General features: G+C 48.2%; 1 protein-coding gene across 1 annotated transcript; it reads left to right on the top strand.

Moving 5' to 3' along the window:
- Positions 1-1727: 1727 nt before the first annotated feature.
- Positions 1728-3335, top strand: ITPRIPL2 (ITPRIP like 2; the record flags this gene model as incomplete). Its single annotated transcript, XM_080678047.1, has 1 exon — positions 1728-3335. The coding sequence occupies one exon, from the start codon at positions 1728-1730 to the stop codon at positions 3333-3335; it is 1608 nt and encodes a 535-aa protein (XP_080534173.1).
- Positions 3336-15081: the final 11746 nt, after the last annotated feature.

Genomic DNA, 15081 nt, shown 5'->3' with positions numbered 1-15081 from the left:
TGAGTGTTAACTAAATAAAGATGATTATTTAAATTTAGATAAATTCAGGGAGTGCTCCCTGATTATGCAATAAAACAAAGCTCCCCCTGACTGAGGTCCCAATGTAGGTCTGACAAAGGATACAGACAAATTCCCAGCAGTTGAGGAAGGGGAATTCTGGTCCTCTCCCTGAGTCCTGACCCTGGTTTCTCTGAGCAGCACTCTAGTAGGGACCTTGGTGCCTGTGTTCAAGGCATAGTTCTGCTAAAGCTGTGTGACCTTGGGCAAGCAGCTGACCCTGCCTGTGCCCCTAGTTCAGCCGTGGGCAAACTACGGCCCGCGGGCCGGATCCGGCTGTTCTATCCAGTTCTCTTGCTCTCCCCTCCGCTCCTTTACTTTGAATTTATATTAGTTCACACAAACACTCCATCCATGCTTTTGTTCCGGCCCTCCGGTCCAGTTTAAGAACCCATTGTGGCCCTCGAGTCAGAAAGTTTGCCCACCCCTGCCTAGTTCCTCATCTGAAAAATGGGAATAGTGCCCACTTCATAGGATTAACATGAGAGGTGAGTGAACATGTGTAAGGTGACAGTACTATCACACAGTAAGTCCTTTGTAATGGCTGTTATTCCGGAGGCTGGCTCCTCATGCAGTTCTTAGACCAAATGTCACCTCCAGCTGCCATGCAAAACCCATCTTCTCACTCCCTCCTACAGTTTTGTTTCATCCAGAGCATTTTCTTCTATGGGATCCCTTCTCTTTTGATTCTTTTTTTTTAAATCTTTCTTCCTTCCTCCCTCTCCCTCCCTCTCTCTCTCTCTCTCTCTCTCTTTCTTTAAGGCTGCAAGCTTTATGAAGGACAGAAACGGTGTCTATTTTGTCAACTGCTATTTTCCCAGCACCTAGCCTACTACTTGGCACATAGTAGGTGCTCAGTAAATACTGGTTTAAATAAAGACAGTGCCACTCTGGTAGGGACTTCTTTCTTTGGGGGCCTGCCAACCAACCAATACCACGCCACCACGACTTGCTGCCGGTGAAGGACAGTCAGTCTCGGCTTGAGCTCTTTTCTCCTTTTAACTTCCCAGTGTAACTTTATGTGAGTACACCCCAGAAGTTCCCTGGACAAGGCCACCGCCCCGGAATCTGGGCCTTCCCAGTTCTGCCTTAGGGGAGGGAGAATGGGGGTGGCCCGCAGAAAACCAGTTCCAAGAGCGTCCTGAAGTCCCTCCCGCCATCCCGCGTCGCTTTAAGGCGGAGGCCAGGGAGGGGGCCGACCCCGCCCGCCGGCTGGGCGCGCGGCTCCAGACTTCGGCATTTCCTCCCCGCTAGCTGGCGCGGCCTCGCCTCCCCTCGGAAGAGGAAACTCCCGGGCCCGAGTAACGGGAACGAGCGCGGAGGAGAGCAGCGCGGGAGCCCGGTGTCCGGAGGGCTGCCCAGGGTAGGAGGCGAGCCGGGCCGGGCCAGAAGCTGGCCGTGGGCAGCGCGCCGGGGCGCTGGGTGGGGAGGGCCGCCCGGCCAGACGCTGCGCGCTGCCGGCGCAGGGCGCGGCCCGGAGCTTGGGAGCCGAGGGCGGGCCGCAGCTGGAAAGAGAATTTGAGCTGGGAGAGGAGGCCGAGCTGGAAGGCGGCTTCCCCCAGCCCTGCGAGGGGGGAGCCGCCGCGAAGGCAAAGGAGACCCGGACAGCGGAGCTGCTGGGGTGCTGCGCGCATGCTGGGACGGGGGCACCACCGGGGCTGGCGCCCGGCATGTCGGTGCATTACACCCTCAACCTGCGCGTCTTCTGGCCCCTGGTGACCGGCCTGTGCACTGCCTTCGTATGCCTATACCATGTCCTGCGAGGGAGTGGGGGCTCCCGGGCTGAGCCCCCCGACGGCGCGGACGGCGGCTTTCCGCTGCTCAAGATATCTGTCCTGCTACTCTTTGGCTACATCCTCCTCCGCTGTCGCCACGCTGTCCGGCAGCGTTTCCTGCCCGGGTCTCCCCGTCTGGGGGGCCACTCCACCTTCTCTCCAAGACACTTCCAAGAGCCCAGCCTCGACATCTTGCTGGAGAGTTACTATGAGCATGAGGTGCGCCTGTCACCGCACGTGCTGGGCCACAGCAAGGCACACGTGAGCCGGATCGTGGGCGAGCTGGTGCGGGCTGGCCGCGCCCGGGGATCCCCAGGACCTATTCCTGGGAGGACACTGGCCTTGGCCTTCCGCGGAGACTTCATCCAGGTGGGCAGCGCCTATGAGCAGCATAAAATCCGCCGGCCAGACGCCTTCGACGTTCTGGTGCCGTTGCGCCTGCCGCCGCTGGTGGCGCTGGAACCGCGGAGCCTGGGCGCGCAGCCCGCTTTGGCCCCAGCCTTTCATGGCTGCTTCGTGTGCTCACTCAAGGCGCCGCCGGGGGCCTCTGGGGGTCACTGGCTCCGGGACTGCAAACCCTTCGCAGAGGGCTTCTGTGTGGACGTGCGCGGGCGGCGCCACCTCTCGGCTACCCTGGTGCTGCGCTGGTTCCAGTCGCATCTGCAGCGATCCCTGGCCACCGTGCGCTACAGCCTGGAGGAGCGCTGTCGGGTCACCCTGACTCCGGGTGGCCTGGATCAACCTCCCACCCTGCACATTCTGCCCTGCCGCACCGATTATGGCTGCTGCAGACTTTCCATGGCCGTGCGACTCATTCCCGCCGTCCATTTGGGCGATGGTGTCTTCCTCGTGGCTCCACCACCGCCATCCTCACCCGTTGGGCCCCTGTCGGAGCTCCCGGAAGGCCTGCGTGCAGATGCACTTTGGGGCGTGAACACAGCCCGCCAGGAGCAGAAGCTGCTGGGCTGGCTGCAGGAACGGGCCCCTCCAGGTGCCTGCTACCTCAAGTGCCTGCAGTTGCTTAAAGCCCTCCGAGACCTGGGCGCCCGCGGGCTGGACCCAAGGGCTGCCACCCAGTGGGGACGCATCCTGTCCTCATACGTGCTCAAGACAGTGCTGCTGGCGGTGCTGCTGTACGAGAGGGCGCCGGAGCAAGGCTGGGATGAGGCTCACCTGGGGAAGCGCATGGACCAGTTAGTTCGGTTTCTTAGGGACTGTCTGTTGGGACGCCAGACACTCTTCCACTGTGTCCTGGGCCCTGGCGGGGCAGCAGCTGAAGTGGGCCCATTGCCCAAGGTACTTCGTGAAGCTGCCCCAGTTGACCTCCTGGCTGCTTTCGATGGTCACGCCCGGGAACTCGTGGCTGCACGGTTGCTGTCCACATGGCGAAGGCTGCCCCATCTTCTGCGGGCCTATGGGGGTCCCCGCTACCTTGCCAGGTGCTCTCCACCCCGGAGTCAGCGCCCCCAGCACACCCAGGGCTTCCCCAAAGATGAACCATAAACCCTGACAGTGCCCCTACCTGGCCTAATGCTCCTAAAGCCTCTCCCACCAGGTGGGGGTGGGATGGCCATGAAGCCAGTTCAACTCCAGAAAGATGAGCTGCAGAAGGTTTTGGAAAATTCCAAGGATGACATTTGGTGGCTTAAATGATACCCTTGGGTCCATAATCCACTATAGTTACGGCAACTTCTTCACACCCACCAGAGTGTCCTAGGCAGGCTCCAGAAAAACATCCAACAGCAGCAGCTAAGAGTTGGTCCAAATGTTGGTTTGTGTAGAATGAGTCTGTGGAAGGATCTGCAGATTTTAGGAAGGTCCAGTGAAGGAAGAGAGAGCTAGCAGCAGGGAAAGTTCCCTCTGTTGGTTTTTGTGTCACAGATTTCTCTGGCCCTCAAATTTAAAGAAGTTAATTTTTTATTTTATTTTATTTTTTTTGCATGACTACTTGCTAGGTCCTGGGTTCCTGATTGATTGTTTAAAAAACAAATATCTACACCTGGAATTGAAGTTCTAGTCTAGGGGCTACTGTTATGAGGAACATAGTTTCCACTCTTCAAATGAATATTAATGTATTTTTTAAATGGTGCAATCATTAGTGTTTGATGGGATTGTAAAGAAGTGAGTCACACAGGTTGAGAGGCAGTCAAGAACTGATTAGAGAAACTTCCAGAGCAAATAGCACTTTATTTTGATCAATCCTTTTGTTTTGTGGTAATCACTAGTGCCAAGTGTTGCATCTGAAAGGGAGACTAGCTACATTTACTATTAAGAAAGGTGCAGTCTTGAAAAGCTGGCTTGCTTTATTTACATCCCTCCAGGCACATGCCAGAATCTGTACCAGTCATCACCCATTCATTGAGTCCATGCTGTGATCCAGCAAAGTAGCATCAAAGTGGTGAGGGTGGAAAACATGTTGGGTCTCGAGAAAGATGTATTTTAGTCTTTGCTTATCAAGGAGTCTCACTGGAACTTGCTGCTGGCTGGAGACAAAAACCGTTTTTTAAGGCTTTTAAGCAAACTCCTTTGCATGAGATTTCTTTTGGAATTTAATGAGATAATGAAGAGGAAATGCCTACTGTAGTGCCTACCTTGTAGTTAGTGCTCTCGATGCTCAGTAATGGTCCGTGGTTGAAAGTTATCCTCCCATTGCCCAAGCTGCCTTTAAGTGGTCCTAAGGCGACTTTGAAGAGCAGCTGTCAGCACAGGTCTTGCAAAGCATTTCGTTATGTATAGTTTAGTATCTGGGGCTCTGTATTTGAAGATCCACGACTCCCTGGTCAATCAGCAGAGGAGAAATACAGAAGAGAGCCTGAGGAGATGGGTGGAGATGAAGGGAGATAGCCCTTGTCAGCTCCCCTGCCCCCACTTTGGACAGAAATATCACCAGGTTGGGTGTGTCTTGCAACCAGGAGGAGCCCCTTCTGAAATCCCTCTTTGTCCTCCCAAATTTCTAACAGCCCACAATTCCAAGTTTAAAATGGTCCATCCTATGCTCTCCTACTAGAAACTGCAGCCAGTCCCAGTGTTATACTTAGGGATTTTTTTTTTTTTTTTTAAACAAAGACATGTACTCTCTTAGGCTCTTAAAGGGTGAAACTTGGAAGACAGAAATAGCCACCTGAATAGGGCCATTGTTTAATTCCTGAGTTATTTTGAGGGAACTCTAAACTTTCTTTAAGGGACCTAGTTGGCCACTGCAGGAAGTCATTGTGAATAAATGATTTATAGGAAATCCTCATCAGAACTGCAGAGACTTCTTATATCCTTTGCAGCCTTGGACTATAAGAGAAACAGTTGCAGATGTTCTGCTTTCTCCTTGAGGTTGTTTTGGGGAGAGTTCCCCTTGAAACCACAAAGGTCATTCCTAGCTTTTGAGGTCAGTGTTAGGTTATAAGGTACTGCATTTAGCAAAGGGATCAGTCTATCAACTTTCTGCAAAGATATAAACTGTCCAGTGTTCAATTTCCCATGTAGTCATTTAAGTCTACTGGATTGGGGGACATTGAGGCTCTGGAGGTATTAAAAGCTTTAAAAGCTGAATTTTCCAAATATTTATAGCTAAGTTGATAGGTTCCTTTTTTATCTTAGTAGTGTTTTGAAGTTTAAGTCTGGTAACATACTGTTCTTGTAGTTTTTTTGTTTTTTCTTCAGGTTAATTACCCAAAGCCTCATCCATCCTCAAGATTTTAAATTTTTATTATTTTTTTTAAATTAATGGGCATTGTGTTTGTTAATTTTTTTTAATATTAATGTTTTATTTAAATGCCATGCTGAGCAATTGTTCTCTGGACATGGTAACCAAAACTTAAAGAGTTTTCGATCGATTTTGATCAATGTTTAATAATCCCAAACATGTACTGTGTACAAATGAAATAATATGGCATATTAGCCAGGTGTGATGGTTGCCCAAGGCACTTAAATTAAGCTCAGTTCTGTATTTTATTAGGGCTCCGTCATGATCAGAAAAGTACACATTTTTGGTGTATACCTGGTACTGGAGATTCATATTTGCAAATATTCTTATACAGGAAGGCTCAGAATTGCTCATGTTTTAAAAAAAATTAATTGTCCAGCCAGTGCCCAAAGAAAATGTTTGGAGAAAATGACTCAGCCATTTTGCCACAAGACACCCTTCAGTAACTCTACTGAGCAGTCTGGGAGCCATCCTAGAATGCTCCAGGGCTGAGAGTAGGAGGTGGGGTTTGCAAAATGAAACTGAATTGAAAGAAGGGAGAATGTGAGTGAACCAAGAGAAATCTGAAGGACTCGGGAAGTAGGATCTAAGATGGAAGTGAAAGGAAGGAGAGATGGGGTGGAAATCATGAGTGTGGGAGAGAGGTTTGGGTTAGGAAACACATTTTTAGGTATGTGCTATATCAAAATCAGGGGTCACAAACTCAGCAGCCTGCAGAAGCAAGGTAGAGAAGGGGTGGGTGGGCAGTGGGGACCCCCTGTCTTAAGGGGAAACAGCCATTACTCAGCTCCATGCAGGGGAAAGGGGTACAGAGGGGCTGGAAATCAGGATTTTTTTAAAAGTGAAATTTTCTGATTTTTAAACTAAGTCATTTTAAAATTTCCAAAGCACCGTGTGGGCCAAACAAAACTTGGTTAAGTCTGCAGGCCACCAGTTTACGACCCCTGACTTACACAGTTAACCCCTCAAGTATGTATAAGGTTATATTTATTGTTATGGGTATGATGTTGTTATACTTAGTTGGGGGAGTGATATCTCAGTATTCTTTATCTCTCAGAGCTAAGCTTTATTGTAGAAACAAACCAAAAATATTAACATGGCCACAGATAACACTTAACTCACAATTCCCAGAAGGACCCTCTCTCCCAGAGCTGTTCTTTGTAGCCAGATCCTCCAGCAAACCTCGGGGCCCGTTCTTGGCATTTCCTTCCTGGTGAGTCCAGGCCAAACTCCTAGGCTGTGTTGGAGTTTGAAGATGAGTTATCAGGAAGGATTGCAGAATAACTTGTTTCTTTTTTTATTTGCATTTTATTCTAATTTTAAAATTTATTATTATTTTATTTTTATTTTTTTTAGTAGTGTCCTTGCCTGTGCCTTAGCAAGGATAGCTGGTGGCCTTGAACACCAGAAAAACAGTGCTGGGTCTTTGGGCCACGCTTCTTAGTTACGCTTGTCACCATTCCCATTGCCAAGAACACTGTCCTGATCAGATGTGTCTATCCCTTTCTGACTCAGTGGCTCCCACCAACATGAACATCCCGAAGGAATGAACCTAACAGCTTCCACAGCATCTCTTTTATCCTCATGGAGTAAGTCACTTTTTCTCTAAAATGTGGCTTTTGACCTTGATGCTGAAGGTTTAATTTCCCCACCCACCCATGAAGAGGAAAAAATTGTTTCCCAGTGGTGGGAAAAATGAATCTCATTAACATTTCCAGTGTCCCTTGAGAAGGAAAGAAGTTCAGTGTTATCATGTGGCATTTGTTAATTTCTTTAAAATCTCATGTCTGTTACTAAGACACTACTGTTTATTTTTCTATACCTACACAGCACATGATTTGGTGGGGATAAAGCAAGTATAAATTGGGAGCAGGTGAAGATACATGTGATCATGTGTACAGAGAGAATAGACTAAAATGTGCAGCTAAATTATATGTAATCTGGTTTTTGAAGTATCAGGTATTCAGGAATATTTTGAGCATCTTTTGGTTAAAAAAAAAAAGTGCCTTGATTTAGTCACTTGACTTTAAAACATTCCTCTTATTTTATTGTGATTTTTAATGTGTGTTCTGACCCCAAACTGTGTATTATGATGCAGTGTGTCAGCTGCAGTCAGAGCATATGTTTTGTTGCAATAACAGAGACTAAAGAGTTAATAAATGTGGTTCAGCTGCTACAGTTGTGTGATTAAAAGGTGTTAATAGCTAGCCCAAATAGCTGAGGCCTGCCATTTGTTTTCTATTTCATGTTGGAGTAAATTTGCACTTTTAACCACATGGATCATTTGGGAGCCTTGTTCTTTTATACTTCGCTTTGTTAATAAAGGAACTTGTAGAAACCTCTGGACTGGACGTCAGATTTGGGGAGGGGTCTCCTGTTCCCTGTGGCTGCCCTGGCTTATGATTCCTTACTGAAGCCTTACCTGCTCTCAGCGTCTGGGTGTATGGGAGGCTTTCCAATGCAGCAAAGCTGGGATTGTCGCTTGTACAGAACTGGCTCCGTCCACAGGTGGGAAAGGCCAGTTCATAGCTCTGCAGGCTTACAGCCTGGAGTCCTGCCTTCCAGTCTTCGTTTTCCTTGCCTAGAACCTTCTGCCCATGCCCCACTTCTACCCTCCTCTCCCCCCACTTCCACACACACTTCTAAATGCAGTTCAAGTCTTGGCCTGTGGCTAATTGACAGCTCAAGAATTTTACCCAGAAATCTCTCAGGCACTCAGGCCCTCTGCAAATGGTAAACATTTGCTAATATGAAAAACTACTGGTTTAGTGAGAAATGGCAGCTTGGAGGCTAGGTTGGACTCTTCAAAGCCTTGGAGCCAGTGGAAGTTTAGGGAAACTTGTACCCACAGGCTGATTAAACAGTAGTTGTGTAGGACACTTGCCCAGTGGAAAAGAGGGTGGGGTGTGTGTTGCCTTTAGCTTTTTAACAAGTAGTTATTCAGTGGCTATTGCCCAGTCATGGAGGACACACGCAGTGATGACCAAGACAGACGTGGTCTCTTTCTCATGAGCACACAGACAGTTAGGAGAGGCAGGCAGTTAAGATGTCCGCATACAGTGGTGGATTTTAGATGGGGGGAGGTTTATGGAAGCACAGAAAAGGTCACCTCGTGCAGTTCAGGTTCAGGGAGGGCTGCTTGGAACAAGTGACGTCTAAGTCCAGATCCAAAGACACATTAGGAGCTTGGCTGGAGAAGAATGCATCAAGTACAAAGGTGAAAGGAGCATTTGGCTGGAAAGGGGATGGGATGTGAGGATGCTTCAGAGACCAAGGATGAGATGGGAGAGTTAGGAAGACACCAGGACACCAGGGGTATTGAGGCCAGCGCTGCTCAAACTGGAGTGTGCAAATCACCTGGGAGTCTGTTAGGATGCAAGTTCTGATTCATCAATGATGAGAATCACTGATCAGCTGCCTCCTGCACACCCCTTACTGGGGATTGAGCCTGAAACACAAGTATGTGCCCTGATCGGGAATTGAACTGTGACCTCCTGAGTCATGGGTCAACCCTCAACCACTGAGCCACACTGGCCAGGCGAGACTGCTTTTCTAATAAGCTTCCGGCTGAGAGTGCTACTGCTGGTTCAGGGGCCATGCTTTGATTGCAAGGCTGTAAACCACACTGCAAGTTGGGACTAATCCAGAAGATACTGGATAGGCAAGAAATGGCAGGGTCAACATTTGAGTTTGGCTCACTCTGGCTGCAAGGAGGAGAGTGGATTAAGCAGGGGTTGGCAAATGATTTATTTCTTTTATTTATTTTGTGTAAGGAAAGTTTTATGGGAACACAGCCACACCCATTCAGTTACATACTGTCTCTGGTTGCTCTCACCCTGTGGGTAGAGTTGAGTAATTGGGACGCAACACTGAAAATGCCTAACTCTCTGGCTCTTTACAGAAAAGATTGCTGGGAGTCATCAAACTGGAAGTCATCAGAGGCTGCAGTGGGCTGGGCCTTGATGGGGCAGGTTGAGTAGGATTGAAATAGAACAGGGAGACCAGGTACCGTAGAGACAGAACAGTGTCAGAAGTAGGGCCAGAGCTTTAATGCCAAGAGACCAGTCTTCAAGTCTTGCTTCCTGCACTTCTGTGTCTCTCTTTGCAAATTACCGAATCCTCTCTGAACCTCAAGTCCCTCCTCTGTAAATGGGATTCATAACAGAACCTCCCTCATAGGAGTAGTTGGGGATTAGGTGAGCTTGTGCCTGCAAAGTGCTTAACATATATTAAGCGCCCAGTGCAAATCAGTGTAGAAGTAATGATCAGAATGGGATTGTCGTTTAGTCTGTGTCTCCAGCCTCTTCCTCTGCTCCCTTTCCTGCTCATTCTTTCTCCACTGCAGGATTGTTTCCATTTTGTCCATCCAGCCATCTCTCTGCTACCAGATTTTGTTCATCTCTTTCCTTGATGCCCATGATGTTCCTTCTATGAGAAGCTCTCACTCTGAGTACTGTAGTGGGCTGATTACAAAAACAGCCCCTGTTCTCCAACCCTTCCTATACCTATGCCCTTTGCAAGTCTCTCCCATCAAAAAGGGGAGGGGCCTTCTGCCTACCGCTTGAAACTAGAATGGCTTTGTGCCTTTTCCTTAGTCAATGGAATGTGGTGCCGCACATTCCTTTAGAGCACAATTTAATATGCTATCACAATAGGCATTGTGCTAGTTCCGGGCCTAGGCCTCAAGACACCTTGCCTGCTTCTCATTGTTTTCTTGGAAGCCTGCCGCCACCACCACGTGAGGATGAGTGACCTTGGGACCCAACCAGCCCTCTCATCAGAGCTGATAGCCAGCACCTGTGAGACAGGTGGTGTGGCCATCCCAAACCAGCCCCACAGCCCCCTTTTCCCCAGCTGACATGACCACAGACTGATTGAAACACTTGCGGGAGCCCATTTAAGACCAGCTAAACCTGGCCCAGGTCAGCAGAACCACTCAGCTGGCCCATAGCAGTAATAGACATTGTCTTAAGCCACTGAGTTAGTGGTCGTTTCTTGCTCTGCAACAGCTAACTGATATGGAAGCTAACTGATACAGATGCTAGCTAGGGCTGCACTGGAGTAAATACAGGCTGTCCTTGACTTCTGTGCTTCTGACTTTCAAACAGCCAGACTTTGATATAAGCACTTAACTGACAGTGAACCACCTTCCCCACAGCGAACCCAGGTTCCCTCATCAGCTGAAGCACAGTGGGCGGCTGGCCTCCCATTCAGTGGTCAGGTGTGGCAGCGTTGCCATCTCTGAGCAGTGTGTTTACACAGCTGTTGCACTATGTTCCTGTATTTGCCCTTGTGAAAACAAACGGAAGCTGGGAAAACTAAGCGCTGATTCAGGTGACAAAATGCCACAGGTCTCAAAGGTAATGCAATTAGGACACTCATTCAGTCAGATGCTGGCTGGTGGTAAACTGGTGGGCAGCGCGTTCAATTGTAAAGGACTGAAATGGCAGTGATGAAGGGCATTTAGGAAACAGTGTCACTTAGGAATACATTTGGCCACAATTTATAAAAACCCAACCTATAGTGATAAACAAATAGAGGCTTATATTTTCTCATCAGCCGGAAGCCTGCAGGTAGGCAGCCAGCAGTACAGGGATGAAGCTGGGATCCAGGCATCATTTTGCTCTGCCATTTTCATTTTTATCCTTATGCTTGTCGTGTCAAGATCCCACCGTAGCCCTAACCGGTTTGGCTCAGTGGATAGAGCATCGGCCTGCGGACTGAAGGGTCCCGGGTTCGATTCCGGTCAAGGGCATGTACCTTGGTTGCGGGCACATCCCCAGTGGGAGGTGTGCAGGAGGCAGCTGATCGATGTTTCTCTCTCATCGATGTTTCTTACTCTCTATCCTTCTCCCTTCCTCTCTGTAAAAAATCAATAAAATATATTTAAAAAAAAAAAAAATCCCACCGTGGCTAGGACAGGCATGGAGAAGAGAAAATGGATTAGGGAACACCGTAGACTTCCTCTTACATCTCATTGGCCAGAATGGTGGCACATGATAATTCTTAGCAGCAAGGGAAGCTGGGAAAGAGAGCCTGGTACCTGTCATACAGCAGCTCTGAGCAAAATATGCAGGAAGAATGGTGTTTGTGGGTAAATAAGATTCTGCCTCATAAGTGCCAGAAACAAATAGAAGATTATGTCAAAGTAGTGAGAAGTAATTAGAGAATTTATAATTCCATAATTATATAATTTGTACTTGCCTAAATCCTAGAACATAGTAAATTCCCCGAAAATGTTAGGGTTGACATCTCAGCTCTACCATTCACTGGCCATAATCTTTTGGGCAAGTCAGTTAACTTTTCTGGGCATCAGTTTTCTGATTTGCAAAATGGGAGTGATAGTACCTCCTTTTATAGGTTTGTTGTGAGAATCAAAGAGTAATTCATGTGAAATTGAGAAGTGCTATCCAAATGCTAGTTGTGGTCTCTCAGGATTGTGCCCCAGCAGCTTTGGGACAACAGAAAGGGGAACCCATTTCTTAAGAGGGAGTCACCCTCAGGCGCCTGTCCAGTGCCTCCCCATCCCCAAACCTCCCTTCCCACAGGACTGTGAGTGAGACTGCACTTGTGAATATTTTTTTGCACATGTTCCCAGAAGGGAAGGACATTCATTGAGAGAACTGACCACCCCCATTTCTCTTTTAAATTGTGTCATCTTCTTATAAGCTTTCTCCCCATTTCATTTCTTAAATGAAATTTGATTTGCATTGCTTGAGTCCTGGCGAAAAGCTCGAGCTAGTGGTTCTCAGTTCTGGAGCTATAATAATATACCAGGGGCTTATCCATGCTCAGAATTCCACCCTGGCCCCATGAGGTCAGAAGCTCAGGGGGTGCAGCCAGGCATGGGCACTTTTCACAGCTCCCCGGGTAATTCTACTAGTAGTAGAATGGAGCCAGGGTTGAGAATCACCAACTTCGGTTAGATGGCCCTTCTGGCGCCTTTCAGTAGAGAACCTGCGATTTCCCCACCAGGTATTGTGGAAACACCAGCTGGTGGGTGTGAAGTTTGCTTTGTGGTAGAGACAGACGACTGAACGGGGGTGGTGGTGGAATAAAGTCCTAGGATGGAACTCTTCAGCTGAGAGACACAAGGCAAAATATCATTGCTAAGTAGGCACAGGGTTTAGTTCCATTGGCAGTTTCCCTTTTCTTCAACCCCAGGGAGATGGAAATGATGAAAAATATTTTGAAAAAAATAAAAAAAAAACTCATTAGAGTCATCCTCATACTTCTCAGCTAAGAAAGGCCTCTATATTTGGAGGGACAGTGACATCAGTCTAGTGTGGAGAGAACATATATCCGATACAGCCTGTCTTCACAAAATGCTGGCTCTTTTCATGAAAATTCAGTGGTTTTGCCCACACTTTGTCCCAGTCTCTGCCCCCACTGTCCTCAGATGCTGGGACTTTGAGCTAGCACTTAAAAAAATTAAAGTCCATCAAGACGCCTTCCAATGAAGTCGGTGGAGTGGGGTGGGGGAGGGGCGGGGGCGGGTTAGGAATCCCACTGTGTGCCAGACTCAAACTAAAAGCTTTTAGGGACCTTGTCTCATGAAAAGATTTTTATCTTCATGGTTTATTTAATCATTGGTCTCCTGGAATTAGGGGCTATGCCTCTGACAAGCAACTGTGGATCCTTACCGAAAGGAAAGGATGAAAACATTTCAACCACGTAGAAAAATGGTGTGGCATTTGGAGATGAGGTCCCCTCAGGTCCTTGATTTCCTCAGGGAAATCACCTCGCTACTGAAAGGTTCCGGAGGCTGCACTGACAACACTGCTACAGATTTTAAGCAAAGGATTTGTGATGATTATTTTTCCTCTGATAAATACCTGTTTTTTCAAAAGCAGTCTAATTACTACGAGTCTTCACTTGCCAGGTCTTCAAAACGCATCTGCATATCATCTCACTAAACCCGGCCCCTTGAGACCAGCTGAGAAGTCTGAGCCCTTCCCACATGTGGCACAGGTGCTTCTGCTTGTTTAATATCCTTGAGGAACCCCACACCGCCCAGCCCCCCTACAGGTAGGAGGGCCAGGTGACTGGTTCTGACCAATGGGCAGGGAACAGGAGGGACTTTTGTGTGACCTTGAGAGGCGATAAAGGCCAAGTATGAAGATGATAGCATCACCAGATGGAACTGAGTCACTACGAAGAAACAGGTGCCCTTGACAGTCACCTGATTCATACTGGACTTCCCATGAGTGACAAATAAACCTTTGTGATGTTAGGCCTGTGAAACATTGGGGTTCTTTGATATTGCAGCCTAGCCCCACCTAACCTAACTAATGCGACAGGAAGCTGAAGAGGGCTCCTATTGTCACCTTATTCTGGAAGACCCCATTAGAAGGTCCTCAAATGGATGTGTTGATTAAAAACGGGAGAAGATGCTCTTCTCTGGGGCCCCAGGGAATTCCAAATTATGAAGTGCTCCATCTCCATTCACTCACTCAGTAAATAATCATTGAGTGCCTACTATGTGCCAGGCCCTGTGCTGGCACCTGGGATGGAGTGGTTAGCAAAATGCATTTGTCTGCAGTATCCAGTCTGCTGGAGGAGACAGATGCTTGTCAAATAAGCATGCCAATGAGCGCTGAATAACAGAGGTGAATGCTTTGAAGGAAAGAAACAGGTTTCTGTGACACTAAATCAGAAGAGACCTTACTGAAGCCCCGAGGGATTAAGACAGGCTGCCCTGAAATCTGGAAGCCCAGCACACTACACCATGCGGGTTTGTCTCAGAGTGTCACCTTGCAGGGTACTTACTCCATGCCAAATGCTGGACACATATCATCTTCAGTTAATCATTGCAATATTCCTAGGAAGTGGTACTAACGTCATCCCCATTTTACAGATGAGGAAACTGAGGCCCAGCAAAAGGAAGCCACATGCCCCAAGGCCACTTAGCAAAGTAAGTGCAGATAGGGATTTGAATCTGCAACCATCCGCTGCTTCCTAAAGGAGCACTTGCTGCACTTCTGGCCCTTGCAAACCCAGCCAAGGAGGTTAGTCATTCAGGAAGTAGTCTCTCATGAGTCCCACAGTGGGAGATCAAAATGAAACCAGCAGGCAGATGTTTATAAGTTGCCTAAAAAAGCCACCCACCCAAGAAGGGGGTGGGGGGATAGCTTTCTCCCCACCCCCACCCCAAGCCCTTCCTTAAAAGCTCCAGAGTTCCTTTTTCAGTTTTACAGTGTCCCCTCCCCCTCTCTCTTCCCTTCCCCCCAGAGAGGTGACCTCATCCTCCTTTCTGCAGAAGGGAAGGCGTGGGCTGCTGCCTCTACAGTAGCCCAGCCACCAGCGATGGCTTCCCTCCAAACTTAACCCAGATGGACAGGGACATACCAGCTCTTTCTTCTCTTGGCTTTCTAAGATGCTTCCCTTTCTCCCCAGAATAGAAGCAGGAAGGCCTGGGGTAGCTGCCTTGAAATGTTGGCTGGTACAGCTAATTGCTTTGTTTTTACAGGACTGAACAGATTAAGCACATAGACACATTTAATTTATTCAGACACATGCTCCCCACACAGATATGCATGTACATATATGCAT

This window comes from Plecotus auritus (assembly GCF_963455305.1).
Source record: "Plecotus auritus genome assembly, chromosome: 7".
Classification (NCBI taxonomy): domain Eukaryota; kingdom Metazoa; phylum Chordata; class Mammalia; order Chiroptera; family Vespertilionidae; genus Plecotus; species Plecotus auritus.
The sequence above is the reverse complement of the archived record's forward strand: the minus strand, read 5'-3'. Positions and strand labels throughout refer to the sequence as shown.